Below are 19,993 nucleotides of genomic sequence, written 5' to 3'. Positions count from 1 at the left end.
GTCCCCCACGTCTTTTAGTCCCCCCATGTCCTTTAGTCCCCCACATCCTTTAGTCCCCCACGTCCTTTAGTGCCCCCATGTCCTTTAGTTCCCCCAAGTCCTTTAGTCTCCCACGTCCTTTAGTCCCCCCATGTCCTTTAGTGTCCCCACGTCCTTTAGTCCCCCATGTCCTTTAGTGCCCCACGTCCTTTAGTGCCCCAAGTCCTTTAGTGCCCCAAGTCCTTTAGTCCCCCACGTCCTTTAGTCCCCCACGTCCTTTAGTGTCCCCATGTCCTTTAGTGCCCCACGTCAATTAGTGCCCCACGTCCTTTAGTGTCCCCATGTCCTTTAGTGCCCCATGTCCTTTAGTGCCCATGTCCTTTAGTGCCCCCATGTCCTTTAGTCCCCCAAGTCCTTTAGTGCCCCAAGTCCTTTAGTCCCCCCATGTCCTTTAGTGTCCCCACATCCTTTAGTGCCTCATGTCCTTTAGTGTCCCCACGTCCTTTAGTCCCCCACGTCTTTTAGTCCCTCCACGTCCTTTAGTGCCCCACATTCTTTAGTGTCCACATCCTTTAATGTACCCATTGTCTCCCTCCCTCCTAGTGAATATTTCAGGGTTGACTCCAGATTCTACTAGAGACTACTGTGGCCTGCCTCTCTCACTGTGCATGCTCATATCCATGTTTGGCCATCTCCTTCACTATCAAGAGGTAGGTCCACATTTTAATAATCTACTGAGTACATGCCACATCCAAGGTCCCAGACAGTGGGAATTATCCCTGGTGAACAAGGCAGGACAACAGCATGTTGACAGCTTTGCTCAAATGAGGGTAAGAAATCAAGTCAAACCTGCTCTTTCCAAAGATTCTGGTTGGAAGATCCCACATTCCTTTGGGTCACCCCCTCAGTAGTTTCATATCTCACCATGCTGTTTCACCTGATTTCCTGAGCCCAGTCCTGGTAGACCATACGAACCTACACGCACTTCCCTCAACTCCCTCCTCCTGTCTTTCCACATGGGCAATGATACACATTGCATGCTCTAAGCTCTGGTGGATCAGCTTCACATCACAGTAAAGACATTGATTTTCAAGATCCATTGATCTGCAGCTCTCAGCATCTCACACGTTTAACTGTGCCTCACACCTAAAGCCACCAACCACTAAGATGGTTAACTGTCAGCTGGTTCCTTCCAGCTCCAAGTTTGATACAATGCGCGCACACACACACACATTACTGTACGTTTCAAACTCATTCCTACTATTTTAGTATTACCTATTGCACACTTCCTGACTGAAATATCCTAGGGAAGATGCTATTAAGATGATAAAGGTAGTTAGTAGGTGCGTGTTCTTTTCATTCTGTATGACACTGTTACTACCATAAATTCAAACAACCTTATATTACCTATTTTCTCTACAGCATAAAGTTTCGTGTTCTGTAACTTCATTAATTGATAAAGTAATCGCGTTTTGTTACCCAGATTCTACGCTGCCAACAGAGGTGGCAGTAAGATCTGGTTCTAAAATGTACATAACATCAGGTGGAAGTCACTGTCATGTTCCCAGCCCTCTGCTCGTTGTTAATCATGGCGCTGAGGGTGACACAAAAATGTCCCCGAGAGCTGGTGAGACTGTGCTTCAGCCAGTCCAAATGCACCTCGTGGTATAACTACTGAACACCGTCTGCTTGGTAAAGTCTTTTGATGAACTGTTACTCTGTGGGGTAACAACTGCCCATGTTCCTGAGGCCCCCAGGCAGCTCTGCAGCCTGGAATGCCGACACTGTACCAGATAGGGCAGGTTTGGCGTTTTCGGCCTCAGCGGGAACTGGAAGATCCCTAAGGTGATCTCTAATTTTGTGCAATTTTGGATATTTCCTACTGTGAATCTCCCACCTGGGTACTCCGTCTTCTGTCTTCATGTAATCTATCCGATGTTACCATCTCCAGTGCCCCACTGACTGTTCTGATTGCAGTTTTATGTGATCTTCAAGACACCAGCTTCAAGCTGTCTTCCATCTGTAGAAGCCCCCTCCCCATCCCGAACTGCTATCCACTCCCATCTTCCAGAACACCTCAGGGGACACTGCCTCTTCGCCTCCATGCGACCTTCCCTGTTCATTCAAAAATCAGGCTGCAATTTGCTTAACGTTTGGGATTTAACCCAAGTCAAGAGTGCCACAGTCCTGCCCCCGCCCCCGCCCCCACCCCCGCCATTATCTCCACTCCCATTTTGAGACAAGCTCTTGTTAAGTTGCGAACTCTGTCTTAAAACTGATTCCATAGTGATGGCAGACCTTGCTTGAACGTGTGATCCTCCTTCCTCAGCCTCGTGAGGAGCTGGGATAGAAGGACCATGCTACACCTGGCTTGGACCAGGCCTAGCTCCGACCACCAAGCTACCCATGGCACAACTACTTCGATCCCATACAGTTCAAAATATTTATATAACGCATTACACCAGGCTGCTTCTCACTGTTAACGCAACAGCCTCACGCATGGATCCAGCGCCTCACGTCACCACGTTTGGATAAGTGCTCACAGACTTCCACCCAAACTCTAGCTCAGTTACTGTTTCCCTCCATCTTACCACTGTGCCCATGTTAGAGCCAGATGTTCCCCCCCACACACCCCACAAAACATGCATTCCAGGGGCAGTAACGTGACTCAACTTATCAAATTGATTGTTCCAGAAAAGCCATTTCAACGTGTCTTCTCAGATTTCCAGTCTACCCATCAGGCCTGTGGGGATAACGGAATAGACCACTCTGGCTACTTTCGGGACCCTTACCTTTCCCAGTGGCTGCACACATTGGGGTCTTCCAGGTTCAGAGAGGATGCTGTCCTCATCCAACAACACAACAAGGAGCAGATGACGGCCAGGCATGAGTTTGAAGAAATGGCCATTTTTCTTGATAGAACAATCTGCAGCAAGGAAAACAATAATGTTGCGTTAAAACCACCAAACAGAATTGTTTCCAGGAGAGCAGGGGACTCAGTGCCAGTTGTCACTAGGGCTGAAACACACACAGGCCACCTATTGAAACAGCTGGGTCACCAGATTTCTCATGCCGGGAGAGAGAGGTTATTCCTTGTGTTGTGCAGAGTGCCGGCCATTTTATAAGTGACTAAAATATGTAGATTGTCATTAATGACCACCGTGATGAAAGCTCTTCTGATCCATGCCAGCTGATACTGAAGAAACCCACCAGGGCAACACAGCTTCTCTTGCGAGGCATATTTCCTTCCAAAAGGAGAGGGCCTACAGAGGAATCTGGCCTCACTCGTCCCGAGAATGCATGATGAAACAGAGGCTCCTTTGAGTGTAGAGAGAGGCAACTCAGCCTCAGGCTGAGATTCATAAAGCAATTCAACTCATTCCATGAGCAAGGAGTGCCACTCAATCCTAGGCACAACAAAATGTAGGTATCCAAAATTGCAAAGCTAGCACCCTTTCCTGCCCATTGAGATGCCTGGTCACATGGCACAAGTTTCTTCACACAGTGCTTTGGTTTTTCCATCATTTGAATAAAAACCAAACCAACTCTCTTAAGGCAGTTTTAAAAAACTCAGATACCTGGAAAAAGTGTAAATCTGTTTAGACATGGCATTGAAGAAAATGAAGCTCAAGTCTATGGCAGCAAGGTATTTGGAAACCTGGTAAACAGAGAGACTGGCAGGAGGCAGAAAGAGCTAGAAGTTCCAAGACAGGGGTAAAGAGGTCAGGGAGGGATGGCTGGGTGCATTTAGGGAGCTGAATTAATTCTTGTAGGAGAAAGAAAACAGCCAGGGAGAGAGACAGAGACAGAGACAGAGACAGAGAGAGACATGCAGTGGACATCTCACAATGGGTCTGTAAGCTACATAAAGTCTGGGGCTTTGTCCAAGCACAACAAAGAGCTACTTGTCATGCCCCAAAGAAAGTCTGGACAAATGGCTAACTGTAGTACCTATTGGCATACCAAAACACAAGCTGACCTCCAGGCTTTCTCAGAATCACAAATACCTGTTACAGAGTCCATGCCGGATTCCTGGCTCTTCTCATCCTACCCCTACCCTAAATGTCCCTAGCTCATGGGCTTTCCTGCCCCCCCCCCGACTTCTCTTCCATATAACCCTGTCATTTTGGTCATGTGCGTTCTTGGTCCTCCCTTTAGACTCTCTCTCTTGGTCTCCTTTGTCTACACACACTCTCTTAGCTTCCTCTCTCACTTCCACCCCTCTCTTATGGCGTGGTCCAGCCTGTTGGCCATGTTTAGTCTACTGCTTTCTCTCCCTGCTCTGAACTCTTCCAGATGTCTCTGGTTGTCTTCTCATTTATATCTACAATAAAAACCTTCCCCTCAACCATACCTCGGAGAGGTCCTGTCCTCACTTTATACACTACAACAGTGTGCAGAAAGACTGATTCTATCCACATCTGTCAAGGAGAGGGCGGACAGACCACCAGGAGTGAACTAGAAAGCAGCATCGGTTACCAGTGACTCTGGAAATGTTTTAGCAGATGGGATCAGCATGTCTTGGTCACATCATGTAGGAATAATCAAGGAGAAAGACTTGGGATTTGGCCCTAGGGGAACTGGACAGCCTACCACTGAGTTCAGCTTGGATATCTTAAGATCGAGGCTCCAATTAGGTATTCAAGCAAAGCCACGAGTGAGCATTTGTCAACTCCCACTATGTACAGAGACTACACCAGGCGAGAGTGTTTCAGAACTACAATGATATGCAACAGGAAGTCACATGTACTCCTTCACTTTCTAGAACTCAATACAAAAGGCTTCCTTGGCACACTTTGTCATCAACACGTCATAGAAATGGACACAGAACTAGAAACAGCTGGCCTATTTACAGATTACAAGGAAATTAAGCATTGTCTTGCCTATGGAAAGCTGGGGTCTCATGCATGCTGGGTAAATCCACTGCCCCTAAGCTACATTCCCAGCATGGTTTCCACTTTTAAAAATTTTTGTTAAAGGCTCTTAATAAATTGCCAAGACTGGTCTTGATCTGATCCTGAAGCCCACGCAGGCTTTGAACCTGCAACCTTCCTGCCTTAGCCTCCAAAGGAGCGAAAATTGCTGTCTTGAGTCATCACGCTTGATAATGTTACTTTAAATAAATAAATAACAGTAATAATAAGCATAGCAGAAAAACCTGAAAACTAAAATATGATAGAGCCATCAGATTCAGAAGGACAGAAGGAATGAGGAATTCTTAATTCTTGTTTGTCCCCCACAAGGACAAACACTTTAAGTGCCTTCTGTTCTAACAAGTTTCCCATCTCTGACTCCACAAAAGAGAAATCGAGGGGAAGTATTTAAAGATCAAGAAAAACATCATGAATTTGCAGGATAATTAAACAACAGTGTAAGCCATCAAGAGAGGCTGTGAAATCTTTTAAAAGGGTAGTCACTAAATAATTCCAATATTTGAAGCCTAATTAGGTAGCTAAACTATGACTTAGGAATCAGTGCAAATGAGAGGTACTTCTCACAGGCCGTGCAGCTGACTCTCATATAATCTAAGACGCTCTTTTACGGAGAATGGGATGATAACTCGAACTGAGCAGGACAGCAACCACCTCCTCTCTGCTCCCCTAGGCTACACACCTCAGTGAGGCCTGTGTGCCAATGTTATCTTCACAGTAACTTGACGGGGAAGCAGGGGACTCTGATTGTCCGCTGAAGACGCGTACTTCGTGGTTAGTGTTTCCCTCGCCCACCAGAAAAAGAAAAACGTTGAGTCTAGTTGGTTGTAACAAATAAGCAGAGAGAATCTTTCCTTGCTCCCTAGCTCCTCTTTGTCCAGATAAGTATTTCCCTTCAATGAAGTGTGAAATATGCTCACTCGCTTTCATTTTGCCCCTCAAAGACAAACATGAAGGCTGGTTAACAGTAATCTGCCAACGACTCATAAACAATTACCCCACATTGGGAATTTTTTCTCCTGTGCCACCATTTCAAATCAAACCATCCATTTACCAATTAGAACTGTTTAGTCTGGAAAGTTAGAAATTGCTGCGTGCTAACCAAACTGCCAAGAAATAAAAAAAGCCTCTGTGTGTTCTGTTTTACTGTATAACGTGTATCATGAATTGTTCGTTTTCCTTCCTCTGGACCCGAGGCAAATAATCTCTGGGAGGGGCTGACCAACAAGACAGACTGTGGTCACCTCCTCCTTGCTTTGGTCTTTTTGTTTGAGTTATTTTGTTCCTGTTGTTGACTTGCTTGTGGGTAGGGGTGTGCATGTGTATGTGTGTGTCTACCGGTCAACCCTAAGTGTCTTCCTTAGGAGACTTCTGCCTGTTTTTATAGATAGGGTCTCTTCCTAGGATCCGGCTAGGTGGCAGGGTGGTCAGTGGGCCTTAAAGACCCACCTGTCTCCACCTCCCGAAAGCTGGGATTACAAGCAAGCACCATCTCAGATTTTTACCTTAGTGCCAGGATTGGTTTTGCTTTCTTTATTTTAACATAATTTCTTTACTGATTCTTTGGGAATTTCACATCATGACCCCTAATTACGCTCCCCTCCCAGTCTCCCCACATTCTCCCCTCACTACTGCAGCTTCCCCAAAAAAGGAAATTAAAAGAAAAACAAAACAAGGCATACAAGCAAGCAAACAAACAAACAAGAACAAAATAAAACCCCCCAAAACCTCTTTGCTCCTCCATCTGTCCCGCCTCTCCAAAACCTCTTCATTCATCCTGGTGGCATTGGGAGCCTCAGTGTGTCACACAGTATACCCTTCTGTCCAGTCAGTATTACTAGCAAATGTTCAATGAGCCATTGGTTCGGTTCAAGGCCTCTGGTTTCTGACACACTATTGTCACTGGATCCTCACCAGAACTCCTCTGGGATAGCCTGCTGCCACCCAGAGTCATGGAGATTCCACAGAGTGAGTTGCTTCACAAGCTCCAGCGGGTCCTGCATGGGGCAGCTGTAGGGTGGTCCGAGCCAAGGCCTGGCTGTGGGGCTGGAGCCTGCTCCCCTATGCCCATGCCATCTGGGTCAGTCTTGGAGGCCTGTGGTGAGGGGTGGGGCCATCTCTTCTGAGTGGTTTGGGGTCAGTTCTCTTGCTACAATGTCTAGCAAAGGGCAGGGTCATCTTTCTCAGTGCCAGTGAAGGGCAGGGTCGGCTCATCATGGCTCTCCGATTTCATCATGCATGATTCCTATGATCCCCTGAGGTGACACAGGCCACAGACACAACTGCAGCTGGACTATGGATCCAGACATGGCCCTCAGCACCATCTCAAGTCCAGATGACATCCTGACTCTGGGTGGAAGCGCTGACTACACAGATCAGGATGGCTCTGGCAGCTGCATGGTCCCCAGACACCATCACGGCCTCAAATTGAGGCCCAGCCCCAGGCTTCAGTGGGACAGTTGCTGGCAACAGTGCCCTTGGACTTCAACACAGACTCCAGCCCCAGCAGGACCATGGACCCAGACACGGCCCTCAGCAGCAGCTGGGTCTGGATATTTGGTGTTAGGATTATTAACTCGGGGTCTTCATGTCTGACAGTGACTGCTTTACCAGTCAAGACATTGCCTCAATTGCTCCTTTTAAAACTCAGCATCTGGACTATCAAAGGCAGGTTACAGGTGACATTTGTGTAAGGAAAAATATCATACATTAAAAGGTTTGTATGAGAACACAGGCACATGCACATATGAATGATTACATTCAAAATCATCTAAAACTGATTTTAAAAACAAATTTTTAGAGCTAATAGGTTCCCAGAAAGCCAATAAATACCAGCAGTAAGGATAAATTCTGGTGCCACTGCCAGTGGCCCCACAGTCTGCCTCAACCATGCAACTGTCACCCATATTCAGAGGGACTAGTTTTGGACCCATGCTAGTTTCTTCCAGGTCCAGCTGGAGTTGGTGAGCTCCCATTAGCTCAGACAAGCTGTTTCCATGGGTGTCTTCATCATGGTCTTGATTTATTTGCTCGTATTCCCACTCCTCCCACTAACAAATGGATTTTGGGAGCTCAGCTCAGTGCTCTGCTGCAGGTCTCTGCCTCTGTTTCCATCAGTTGCTGGATGAAGGTTCTATGGTAATATTTAAGATATTTATCAGTCTGACTACAGGGCAAGACCAGTTCAGGCACCCTCTCCTCTATTGCTGAGGGTCTTAGCCGGGGTCATCCCTGTGGATTCCTGGGAGTTTCACTAGTGCCAGATTTCTTGCTATCCCCATAATGGCTCTCTCAATCAAAATATCTCTTTCCTGGCTCTCCACCTCTGTCCTTCCTCCATCTTGACTATCCCGCTCCTTCAAGTTCTCCTTCCCCTCCCTTTCTCCCGTCCTCTTCCAGTATTTTCTCTTTCAAAATTGAAAAAAAAAAATAGTTCTGTAAATCATTATTTTCATTGATAAGGGTAATAAAATGGCGAGTTGCTCCATTAAAAATAGATGTTTTGAATATCTTTAAAACTCTAAATTGGGTGTTAGGTTACCCTCACCCACCTTCTCTTCATTTTCAAATACCTTTCTTTACGATTCCATTTAACAAATTTTTAAATGTAGAAAAAAACCTGTCATTTGCATAACCCCCTACTGCCAAACTTGATTGCATCTCAGATCATTCACTTAATTATTCTGGAAAAATCAAAACAGAAAATCAGTCAAGCTGATTAGCATTGCTAAAACGCTGTTATTAGGGTAAGGAAACAGCCCGCAGAGTTAACTCTTGCTGCTTTGGAGCTCTGCTTGTTCAAACACGGAAGCCATCATAAATAGCGGGGTTGAACAAACCCATGCGCTGGAGGAGTGTGGCTTCTAATAACAGGCTGTTTCTTTATCAGTGTGTCAAGGAGAAATAAATAACGGGGTGTTGACTTACTAATTTATGTTTGTAACAACAGAGGAATAAATGATTCTAGGTAAGCCTTTCTGGCTCTAAAAATCTATTCCCTTCCTAGAATCATTTAGTTTGCACGGAGAAATAACTTGGGTGCTCTTGCACTAAGCTTCTTATCCTAAACTAATGTCTTTATTATGTATGTCCATTTTCCCGCCATCAGTTGCCCCCCTCACCACTCCCCATACTAAGAGCCGGTTATTTCACTTGGCCTTTCAATCTTTTTTTTTTTTTAAACAAATTGTCTGCAGTTAGTGGTGTAGTTTAAAAAACAGCGAGGACACACCATACAACAAACTCTCATGTTGGAGGTTTATTGGGGGAAAAAGGAGAAAGGGTTGGGGGGAAGTTGGAAGGGAGAGGCAGAACTTTTAAGTAGGGCTTAGCACATACACACAGAGACTTCACAAGTCTAAGCACATGTGCACAGAGGCAGTAGGACCCTGGGCTGGCCAGGTCTCTACTCAAATGCTGACAATGTATGTACAGGAGATGCTCTTAGTGGCCACAGCTGAGGACCCTGGGAGCAGGCTAGTGTGTGATGCCTGCAATACTAGCAAGTAGGGAGTGGTTGTGGTTTGCAGCTGATTCTACTAGGTCCCCAAGAGTAGGCCAGCATAATATCTGAATGCTAACAATTAGTCCTCATATGGCTCAGCTGGAGATGCACAGTGTGCCTCATGGCTCATGAGCCAGTGGATAGAGTATCCATGGACCAACTTCAATGATACGAAGCCAGTAATGTTTGCTCGTTGTCCTGAGAACAGGCACAGATAGGACCCCCATGGAAATACAACTGGGCAGGCAAAAAGGAAGATGGACGTCACTGCCGTGGTTTCTATTTTCACCATCCAAGGTTGATTGGTCAACATAGCTCACAGTTTTAGAGGCTCCTGTTAATAACTGATTGTCGACCTCTCAGGCCTTTGGTGGTACCTCCTGGCTGGAGCACATGGCAGAGGGTACTCAGCTCACAGCGTGGTATGAAAGGGAGTGGTGTCAGGGTCCCACAATCCTCTCAAGGACACACCCCAATAATGAGGTGTCATCCCTCAAAGGTTCTGCTGCTTCTTCCTGGTGTTACATTTGGAGCCTAGGCAGTTTGGATGCTCACCTTACTAGACCTGGATAGAGGTGGGCGGTCCTTGGACTTCCCACAGGTCAGGGAACCCTGATTGCTCTTCGAGCTGATGAGGGAGGGGGACTTGATGGGGGGAGGGGGAGGGAAATGGGAGGCGGTGGCGGGGAGGAGCAAAAATCCTTAATAAATAAATAAATTTAAAAAAATATATGTTTTTAAAAAAATGAAGTTTAGTTTCTAAAGGTCAAAAAAAAAGAATAAGTGATATAGAAATCCCCTCTGTGTGCTGTGATTACCTTGGCCTGTTGATAGGACAGAACTTAGGTGGGGGGGGGGCACGACACTAAACTGAATGCTGGGAGGAAGAAGGCAGAGTCAGGGAGACGCCATGGAGCCACCAGAGTCAGACAAGCTGAATCTTTCCTGGTAAGCCACTGCCACGTGGCAATATACAGATTAATAGAAATGGGTTAAATTGATGTAAGAGTTAGCCAATAAGAAGCTAGAGCTAATGGGCCAAGCAGTGATTTAATTAATACAGTTTCTGTGTGGTTATTTCAGTGCTGGGCAGCAGGAAACCAACAAGTGGCCCTCCTCCAAAAAAAAAAGCCGTTAAGACATGGGCCTTTGGGGAAACATTTAAGATGTAAACTATAGCACGGAACTAGTTATGCTAACAGTATATTCTGTTGTCCAAGCACAATTGCTCTTCAAAGTTCTATATTGCTATGTCTAATTTTTTGCTTCTTTTTTGGTAGGGAAGGGGTAATTATTTATTTGTATTAGCTTGCTAAAATCAAATCCTGTGACATAACACAGATATAATAAATAAGATTAGCTGTCACCCAAGCATAACTGTTCTTTCAAGTTCTATATTTGCTATGTCTAATTTTTTTTATTTCTTTTTTCTTTTTTGGTGGGGAAAGGGTTATTACCTGTATTAGCTTGCTAAAATCAAATCCTGTGACATAACACAGATACTCTAAATAAGATTAGCGAGTTCTATGGTAGTCACACAGTCTACCTAGAATGCTTGTGAGATGGGCAGCTTATGGTTACCAATATTAGTAAAAGGAAACCATCCCTATCAAATCTTATTTCATAAACATAATTCAGTAACAAGTATCCTCAAGCACCTACATATACTAATATGTAGTAATAATATAGAAAATGCATTTAATTGTGCTTTCAATAGTTCTTAGGGACTTTGAGCAGAACAGGACAAGGCGTTGGTGGCACAGAAAATGCCACAAATTAAACAGCACAGCCTGGTGCAGGCTGTGGTTGGGATGGAAATAGGCTGGTATGGGAACTGTGGGCTACAGCTCCATCTACTTAACCAACCAACCCCATGATTAAGGAACAGTTTGGAGAAGATCCCAGTGGCCCAATTATCAATCCTAGGAAGCCTTCAATAGTGTTCGTTCCTAGGAACCCCTCACTCACAACATATGGAGGAAATTCACAAGCAATTATCATTTCAGGCCCGTAGACAGGATAATATGGGAACTTTTGTGACCTGTAAGGAAGTCATGGCTTCTGCCCTTGGGACCTTAAATTCATTAAAGAGGAAAGTGATAAGAAATATATGGCTATTTGCCAAACAATTCAAGCTGGAAGTGGCTTCTCGGGGCTTAAAAAGGAATGGAAATCAATGTAAGCTGTGAAGGTTCATGAGAGAGGTCAAACTGATTGTTGGCTCTAGAAGGAAGAGAAACTAGGGATTCCTGGTGGTACCTCACACACAGCTTCACTGGCTCTGGGGTGGGTCTGTTACATCCCTAAGGGGAGCACTCAGATTAAGTGTCTCCCGTGGAAGCCAGACAATTAAAACAGAGCAGAGCTGACTGCCACACTTATAATGGGTCCTCAGCATCACCCTGATAAAAGGAGCCTTTGGGTAAATGAAAAGCCCAGGAGGGGTCACAAGGTCAAGAAAAAGGTGTGAGCCAATCCTTGGGGTAGAAAAGAGGTTTTCTAAGGGATGTGTAGAGAGTTAGGAAGGGGGCAGCAGGGCTGGGTGGTAACAGGCTTGAGCTGTTAGCCAGGTTGATCAGTTCCTGTGGTTCTGTTGTGGTCTAACTCACTCCTTAGAGCAGGATCATTAGGTAAAGAATGAGGTGTTGGGGAAATGAGTAGCAGTGAGCCCAACCAATGGAGCAAGTCCTCTGGAAGTGAGGAGTGGATGAGGTTGCTGCGAGTCAGTGTGAGGTAAAAATGACCTTCCTGGGGTAAGCCTCCAGAACAGAAAATGGGAAAATCAGGAGAGAAAGAAAGAAAGCATAGCCAGAGGAAATAATGATAATACAGTCAATATTACAGAGATATTTTGAGGTTTCAACCATCTGAATCCTGGTTATATTGTCTAGGATTCAGTCTATCTCGTGCTAACGAACAAAATGCATCTCTTCTTTATTAGAAAAGGAAATTTCAGATATTATTTCCATTTCCAGAATTTAGTAAACAAAATCAAACTTATTTTCTCAAACTTCTCATAACCTAATATACCTCAATGACATTCCTACCCAGTCTTCTCTACTGGAGTCATTATTTTTATATAAGAAAGAAAGAAAGAAAGAAAGAAAGAAAGAAAGAAAGAAAGAAAGAAAGAAAGAAAGAAAGAAAGAGGGAGGGAGGGAGGGAGGAAGGAAGGAAGGAAGGAAGGAAGGAAGGAAGGAAGGAAGGAAGGAAGGGAGGGAAAGGAAATCTCTTTTATTCTTTTATAAGTGTGACTCTTTTTCTTTCAACTGTGCTTTGATAACTGTAATCATAAGTTGTTATTATAGTTTGTCTCCATGGTGCTCCTCAACGGTCCCTGCCTTAAATAACCCCCAACACACACACACACACACACACACACACACACACACACACACACACACACACACACGTAGATTTGTATAATCAATAGGTAATTGAAAAAGGACAGTAAAACTTGGAAATGTATGCTGTAAAGACACTGCCCCTTCATCTGGGTTCCTGGGTCTCAGTTCCTTAGGAAACCAGTGGTCTTATCATCAGAACACTCAAGCAACCAAGAGGAACACTGACATGATAAAGAAAGTGTAACAAGTCCCCAGACCTTAGCACAACTGACGCCATGATGGAATTACCACTCAGGCCATCAAACTCAACATGTACACCGTACCACCGGCCAAAATGAAGACGAAGACCTAACCCATCAGAGTCCACAGTTCTGAGAAAGTCTCTAAATGTACTGACTAACTTGCTTCATGGCCTCTGCAGTTCTACTCCTGACTAACTTCTCTTGTTAACTGAAGTATGTCAACCCCAAACACGGATTTTTGTGCTTAAAACTCACTGTGAGAAAGGCTCAGTGTTGCACCGGGGTCCCTCAGGGTAGTCACCAGGGGCTAATAGAACTTTCTGTTGGCTGAGCAGTCTTCAACTCCACAACAGAATGGAAGCCTCCTGCAAACAGCAGCCTTGTATGTTCACCCAGGTTGTGGAACCCCCATTGGGCCCTCACATGACTGTCGCTCTTCCTCCATCCTGACTACAGCATCATGAGACCCTGAATCAGATCTGCCAGCTCAACTACCCCCAGATTCCTGGCCCTTAGAAGCTCGGAGGTCAGAGATGTTTATTATTTCAAGCAGTTTGGTTTGAGCTAATGTTATCCTGTAAGAGTTAACAAATATCATGATTTTTTAAAAAATATTCCTATATTAAAATTGCTTTGGCTTATGTTCAAAATACTTCCCAATAATGCCTTCAGTAGCAGTAGCGAGCAGAAGAAACTTTCCCGGATGGTTCTGAAAATTTCTCCCCACATTCTAAGTCCTGGCAAAGGCCCATCATCTTCTAATTATGACCTGTTATTTTTGTGCCCACAGGGTTGACCTCACCAATGACTGTGTTTTGAGACACATCTGCTGTTTTTTTTTCAATAAAAAAACACTGTCCCAGATTACTCAACCATTTAACTCTAAGTATTTAATGTGTGTTGATAAAAAAAAAAAAAACGACCCAAATTATAATAACTTGGAGAGTTCATCATGTTTTCTGTACTACAGATTACTTATAGGATATTGGATAATGGATTCCAAGGTCATATTTAATTTTGATCTACAAAATAATGCTTCTTTTGTTTTTCTGAGTTTGAAGTAATTATCCCCTATTAGTAGTAGTAGTCATATTAAGATTCTTTGATTGAGCAACATAAAAAAACAACCTTTGAATTGTAGGGGATTTTAACACCCCACTTTTAGCAATGAATAGCAGTGATTATCCAAACAAAAAATAATTGTAGAGTTTCACTGTATCCTAGACCAAATGGGCAACACCCCATGTCTCTACAGCACCCACCAACACTACAGAGTACGCATTCTTCTCAACATAGAATGTTCTCTAGATAGCCGAGGCTAGACCACAAAACAAGTTTCAACCATTTCTAAAAGCTGAAGTTGTTGACTAGAGTAGAGCTCAATGGTAGCGCTTACCAGACATGCATGAAGCCTTAAGCTTGACCCTAAAAAAGAAAAGAGTATCTTCTCTGACAACAATACAATAATTAGAAGTAAAAAAAAAAAAACCTTTAAAATATTCAACCATTCTTGAAGAATCAATGGATCAAGGATGTTATTAATATGAAAATTAGAATTTTAAGAAATAAATACACACAGGACCGTAACATACTAAAAGATATGGGACATAGCAAACTAAGAGGAAAATTCATATGAACATCAAAAAAGTAGCTCTTCATAGGAGCACACAACTTTAATCCCAGCACTTGAGAGGCAGAGGCAAGCAGGTCTCTCTGAGTTAAAGGCCAGCCTGGTGAGTTTCAGGACAGCCAAAGCTACATAGTGAGACTGTATCTTGAAAAAAAAAAAAACAAAACAAAAAGGTAGAAAGATGGCATATAAATAAGTTATTAATGCACCTTTAAAAAACTAGGAAAAAAGCCTACAATTTGTGGGAGGGGTCAACCAGTAATTGATTCAGACTGAAACCCATGCCGCAGAGGAAGCCTATCCCTGACACTGCCTGAAGTATCAGGACCCAGAGGTTAGATAGCCCAGAGACCTAGGATAGAGCCAAATACAACTGGCCAACAACAACAACAAAATGTCACCGTGATGATACCTAATAATATTCTGCTATCCTCCCAATTATCAACGAGGCTTCATCCAGCAACCGGCAGGAAAAGATGCAGAGACTCACAGCCAAACATAAAGAGAAACTCAGGAAATTCTGCAGAAGATGGGGGGAAAGGACTGTAGGAGCCAGAGGGGTCAAGGACACCACAAGAAAACCCACAGAATCAACTAATCTGGGCTCATAGGAGCTCACAGAGACTGAACTGACAACCAGGGAGCCTGCATGAGACTGACCTAGACCCTCCGCATGGATGGTACAGTTTTTCTAGGACTCCTAGCAGTGGGAGGAGAGACTGTCTCTGACTCTTTTGTCTGTTTGTGGGACTCTTTTCCTACTACTTAGTTACCTGGTCCAGCCTTGATATGAGGGGAGGTGCCTAGTCTTACTGCAACTTGATATGCCATATTTGGTTGATATCCATGGGAGGCTTGTCCTTTTCTGAAGAGAAAGGAGGAGTGGTGGATTGGGTATGCAGAGAAATTGGGAGGAGAGAGGGAGGGAAAACTGTGGTTGGCATATAAAATAACAATACTACTACTAATAATAACTATTAAGAAAGAAAAAAATGAGGAAAAGTGGGGAAATAGTAGAAGAAAAATGATAAAAATCAGAGTTGAAACTAATGAGATATTGAAAATAATAGAAGAAAATAAAACAAAGATCCTGTTTTTAAAGAGATCCAGAATTCAGAGGCTTTTAGCTAGACCAAGAAAGGGAAATTTAAAAAAGGAAAGGGGTTTCTTCCTTTTTAAGAATAAGAATAATTACAGCTGACACCACAGAAATCAGAAGGTCACTAGAGATGACTGGATAATCAGGTGCCAGCAAATTTCCTGCCCTAGGAGAAATAAGAAGTTCCTAGAGAGATGCATCTGTCTAAGACTGAACTGTACCCGGAGATGTAGGCCTGCTTCATTATGCGATTCAAACAAGACGTACTTCATCACAGAACTTCATCAGCTGAGTGGATTAAAAAATGTGTGGTCATCTTAAAAGATGTAGAAGTAATATTTCATTAAATTTGGCATCTCTTTATGATAAAATCACTGAACAAATTAGGTATATAACTTAACACATGACACTTCAAAATAACAAAGGTCATATGTAGCAAGCTCATATTTAATAGCACACTGAAAGGGGTAGATCAAAGAGGGCAGAGAGCCTAAAAGCTACCACAACTACCTGATTTCAATAAAAGTGCTAAGACGTGAACAGGGGAAAGGGATGTTTTGTTAATAAAGGTGTTGGAACAATTGTATACTTGTGTGCATGCAGACCCCTTGTCTCACCAGTTAACAGAAAACTACAGAAATGAGCTAGAGAGAAGGCTTGAAGGAAAAAAATGCATGAGACTGAAACTATGAAACCACCACTAGCAGAAAACACAGCAAGGGCTTTTTGTTATGCTTCTTTTTTTGGAAAAGCCCCTAGAAGTTACTGGAAACAATGTTAAAATAGACCAATGAAATCTCAGCAAACTAAAAGGCAGTGAGTAATCAAAAGAATGAGGAGACAATCCATAGAACAGTGAAATGTCTGAAAAGTGTTTGTGTCCAGAACTCATAAGGAGCTTCAAAAACTCAAAGAGGACAAAATAATCAGAATATAAACAAGTTTATGTACCCTGCTTAATATTCTAAAATTATTTTTAACTTTTTATTTTGAAATAATTTCAAGGCAACTCAAATACTACAAAACAGGATGAAGAATATCTACCCATAAACACAAAGCACTTTAAGGCTATTTCCAATCTTCTGAAAAAGAAACTTACATAAGTCATTGGCGCAGGACAATTGTCCATATTGTATCAATTACATTTTAAATAAACGCTGATTGGCCAATAGCCAGGCAGGAAGTATAGGCAGGACAACCAGACAGCAAGTAGAGGCGGGTCAATGAGAACAGGAGAATTCTGGGAAGAAGGAAGTTCCCTCTGTAGTCCTGTCCAGACACAGAAGAAGCAAGATGTGACTACGCCACTGAAAAGGGTACTGAGCCATGTGGCTAACACAGATAAGAATAATGGGATAATATAAGTTATAAGAGTTAATAAGAAACCTGAGCGAATATTTTATGATTAATGTAGACCTTTGTGTGATCTCTTTGGGACTTAATGATTTCGGGAACTGGGCAGGACAAAAAAACCTCAGACAATAAGTCATGATTTCCAACCTCCAAATATTGCTGTGCCTATCTTCTAAGAACAGTGACTTCATGGATATAGCTATAGACCAACGAGAACAATAATCTAAATTAATAAATTAAGTAGCTACAAAATAATACCAGATAAAATACAATAAATTTAATCCAAATTTCAATTGTCCGAATAGCATAACTATTTCAACAAGTTTCAGGGCTAGAGACACAGTGGCAGAGTACTGGCCCAGCATGCCTGAGGCTCTAGGTTCAATCCTCAACAGCACCTCGTGCATATCAAAAACAGTGGAAACTTTTCAAAGCCCTTAGTAATGAATAAATAGTTGTCATTTTAATTAGCCAGTCTCAGAGAAGACTACCTTCCACCCTCTAGTACTTTATGAGCTAATACGAGCATAATATCCTGTTGGCGCCAATGTGGGTGCTGGTGAATGTTATGTATCCTTGTAGTGTCAAGGACACCCTGGGTTTTATATCCAGCACTGCCAAGTGTGGTGGTCCAGGCCTGCACTTCCAGCACTGCGAGGTGAAGACAGTAGGACCAGAAGTTCAAATCCATCCTATGTACACAGCACGAGGACAGATTGGACTCAATGAATCTGTCACAAAAGATAAAAATGAACGATGGAAGAAGGCAACATCTCCCTTTTACAAAGGAAAAGTCAAACCGATAAGGAGAAAGAAGAGACATAAGAATCTATGGTGTTAAGCAGGATACTGGAGAGCCACCTAAATCTTAGGTGTTTGCCTATGGTAAGAGAGCACAGGATAGTGATGAGAAGAAGGCTAAGTATATGCCTTCTGGTCCCGCCACATACCCCCCAAATGCAGCCCAATATGAAAAGAGAAGCTTCCCACTTAGGAGAGTGAGCTTGAAACCACAGACATGACACAAGGAACATCCTTCTAGGGTGACAGCAGCCGTTCTGCCCCTGTCATCAGCATGACCAAGGGCACCATGTATTACCTGCTCTCCTACGTCTGGATCAATAAGCTATATTGAGGGGTCACTTGGTTTTTATAGTAAGAGAGCCCAATTAGAAGGTTTTTCCCCTTCAAATGAACATGCAGTTTTAAGCAGGACGCATGAAGCCTTGAGGGAATAGACGGACACCCACTTAGCCAGCCTGATCAGCAGAATCAACTCCAGAGATCCATGGGCTGACAGATGTTACAGTCAGATCCCTTCTCATCATGAGTTAACTCTAAGTACTGAGACTCTCGTTATTAAGGCTCAGTAGTGGAGAACTCCAAGTGAACCCTTTGAACAAGCACGCAGGAATATGTGAACACATAAGAATGCTCTCTCTCTCTCTCTCTCTCTCTCTCTCTCTCTCTCTCTCTCTCTCTCTCACACACACACACACACACACACAGAGAGAGAGAGAGAGAGAGAGAGAGAGAGAGAGAGAGAGAGCTCTGATGGTGCATATCATTTAAGTTTTTCATATTCATTTGGCAACTAAAAATTTTTAAAGCATGCCATACATACCGGCTTCTGCAAAGCCTTATGCAAAGAAGCAGAGCAGAAGGTGAGAATTGAAAGCCTTAATGGGACATCATTAAAATCTGGATGAAATGACTGAGGTCCAAGTGAACACAATCCACCAAAATCACAATGTTAATATGTGGGTAGAATATACTAGAACCTAGAACCTAAGTCTATCAACTTCCAGTTTTGTCATCTGCCCATAAGGAGACAAAGTCATTCTAAAATGACAGCCTGTTTGTGTTACTAGAGCATCAAATGTTTTCTGCACTACAAATCTGTTAAATGTCAGACTCTTCATGTGACTAAGCCACTTACCAGCCTAAACCAAGAACTAGAGGATTAGAAAGTACACAAAGTATTCCCACACTTATGCTGCACAGATGTCTCAAGTAACCAGTGACATTGGTGACTCAATTGCCATTCTGCCCCCAAGGACACAGTGCTGAACCACTAACCCAAACCAGGATGGAGAGTGACCACAGGTATCTCTCGCTTCTGGCATTACCCAGAGAGAATCTGAGTAATTTTCCCCTACTGGTTTTAAACCCACATGCTCAAAAGCTTTGAAGATTTCAGACAAGATGTGGATAGACAGTTGAGGAAGGGTAGTGGCTGGAAGAAAGTCATTAGCAAAGCTGTGTCTGGTCAGGACACAGAACAAAATGCTGGGCAGCCTGCTTCCCATGGCTTCCTCACCAAAGACGAATACAGGCAAACATAAAAAGCCACAGCCCAAAGCCCCATCTTGATGGCTCTTAAAGTAAGGCTTTGTCTTGGGAGATAAAGTACCACAAACTGAATCATCAACACCACTTCCTGTGGTGTCCAGAAAGACCTTTTATTCAAGAAGTGACCCTGTCTGACCCTGTGTAATAGTCCTAGAACAGTATCACATTGACAGGAAAATTAAGAGCCATTTTCACGGCACTTCCTTCATTTACATTATCTGTAATTCTCACTTCTCATTGCCCTGTGACTCCCAGTTTGTCCCACTGCGTGTTTGTGCTGCAGTGTGGAATCTGATTTGGCAGAGGCAGGAGGATAGAGTAATGGGCCATGGTCGAGCCTGGCTCAACATCAAGTTCATCTCTGGCAAGCCACCTAGCACCATTTCCTTTTCAGAAGCACCAGCTTGGACAGCAGTCGAATTTATGAAAGTTATATTTTTCCTCTGCCATTCTTTCAAATATTTGTTACTAAATATACATACATATTTGTGTATATATGTATGGGTGCTATGCTATATGTGTGTAATACCCACAGAACTAGACTTATACAGGGAGA

General features: G+C 43.4%; 1 protein-coding gene across 1 annotated transcript in view; it reads right to left on the bottom strand.

Annotated features, from left to right (window-relative positions):
* Positions 1-19,993, bottom strand: part of Megf10 (multiple EGF like domains 10) — a 149,523-nt gene that overhangs the window by 103,037 nt on the left and 26,493 nt on the right. Inside the window, exon 2 of the mRNA XM_013349584.2 lies at positions 2,772-2,905. Coding sequence (XP_013205038.2) covers positions 2,772-2,887 — 116 coding nt within the window. The 5' untranslated portion in view covers positions 2,888-2,905. The remainder of the gene's footprint in view (positions 1-2,771; positions 2,906-19,993) is intronic.

The sequence above is a fragment of the Microtus ochrogaster genome, chromosome 18, assembly GCF_000317375.1.
Source record: "Microtus ochrogaster isolate Prairie Vole_2 chromosome 18, MicOch1.0, whole genome shotgun sequence".
Classification (NCBI taxonomy): Eukaryota; Metazoa; Chordata; class Mammalia; order Rodentia; family Cricetidae; genus Microtus; species Microtus ochrogaster.
This window is presented reverse-complemented; position numbering and strand designations above follow the sequence as displayed.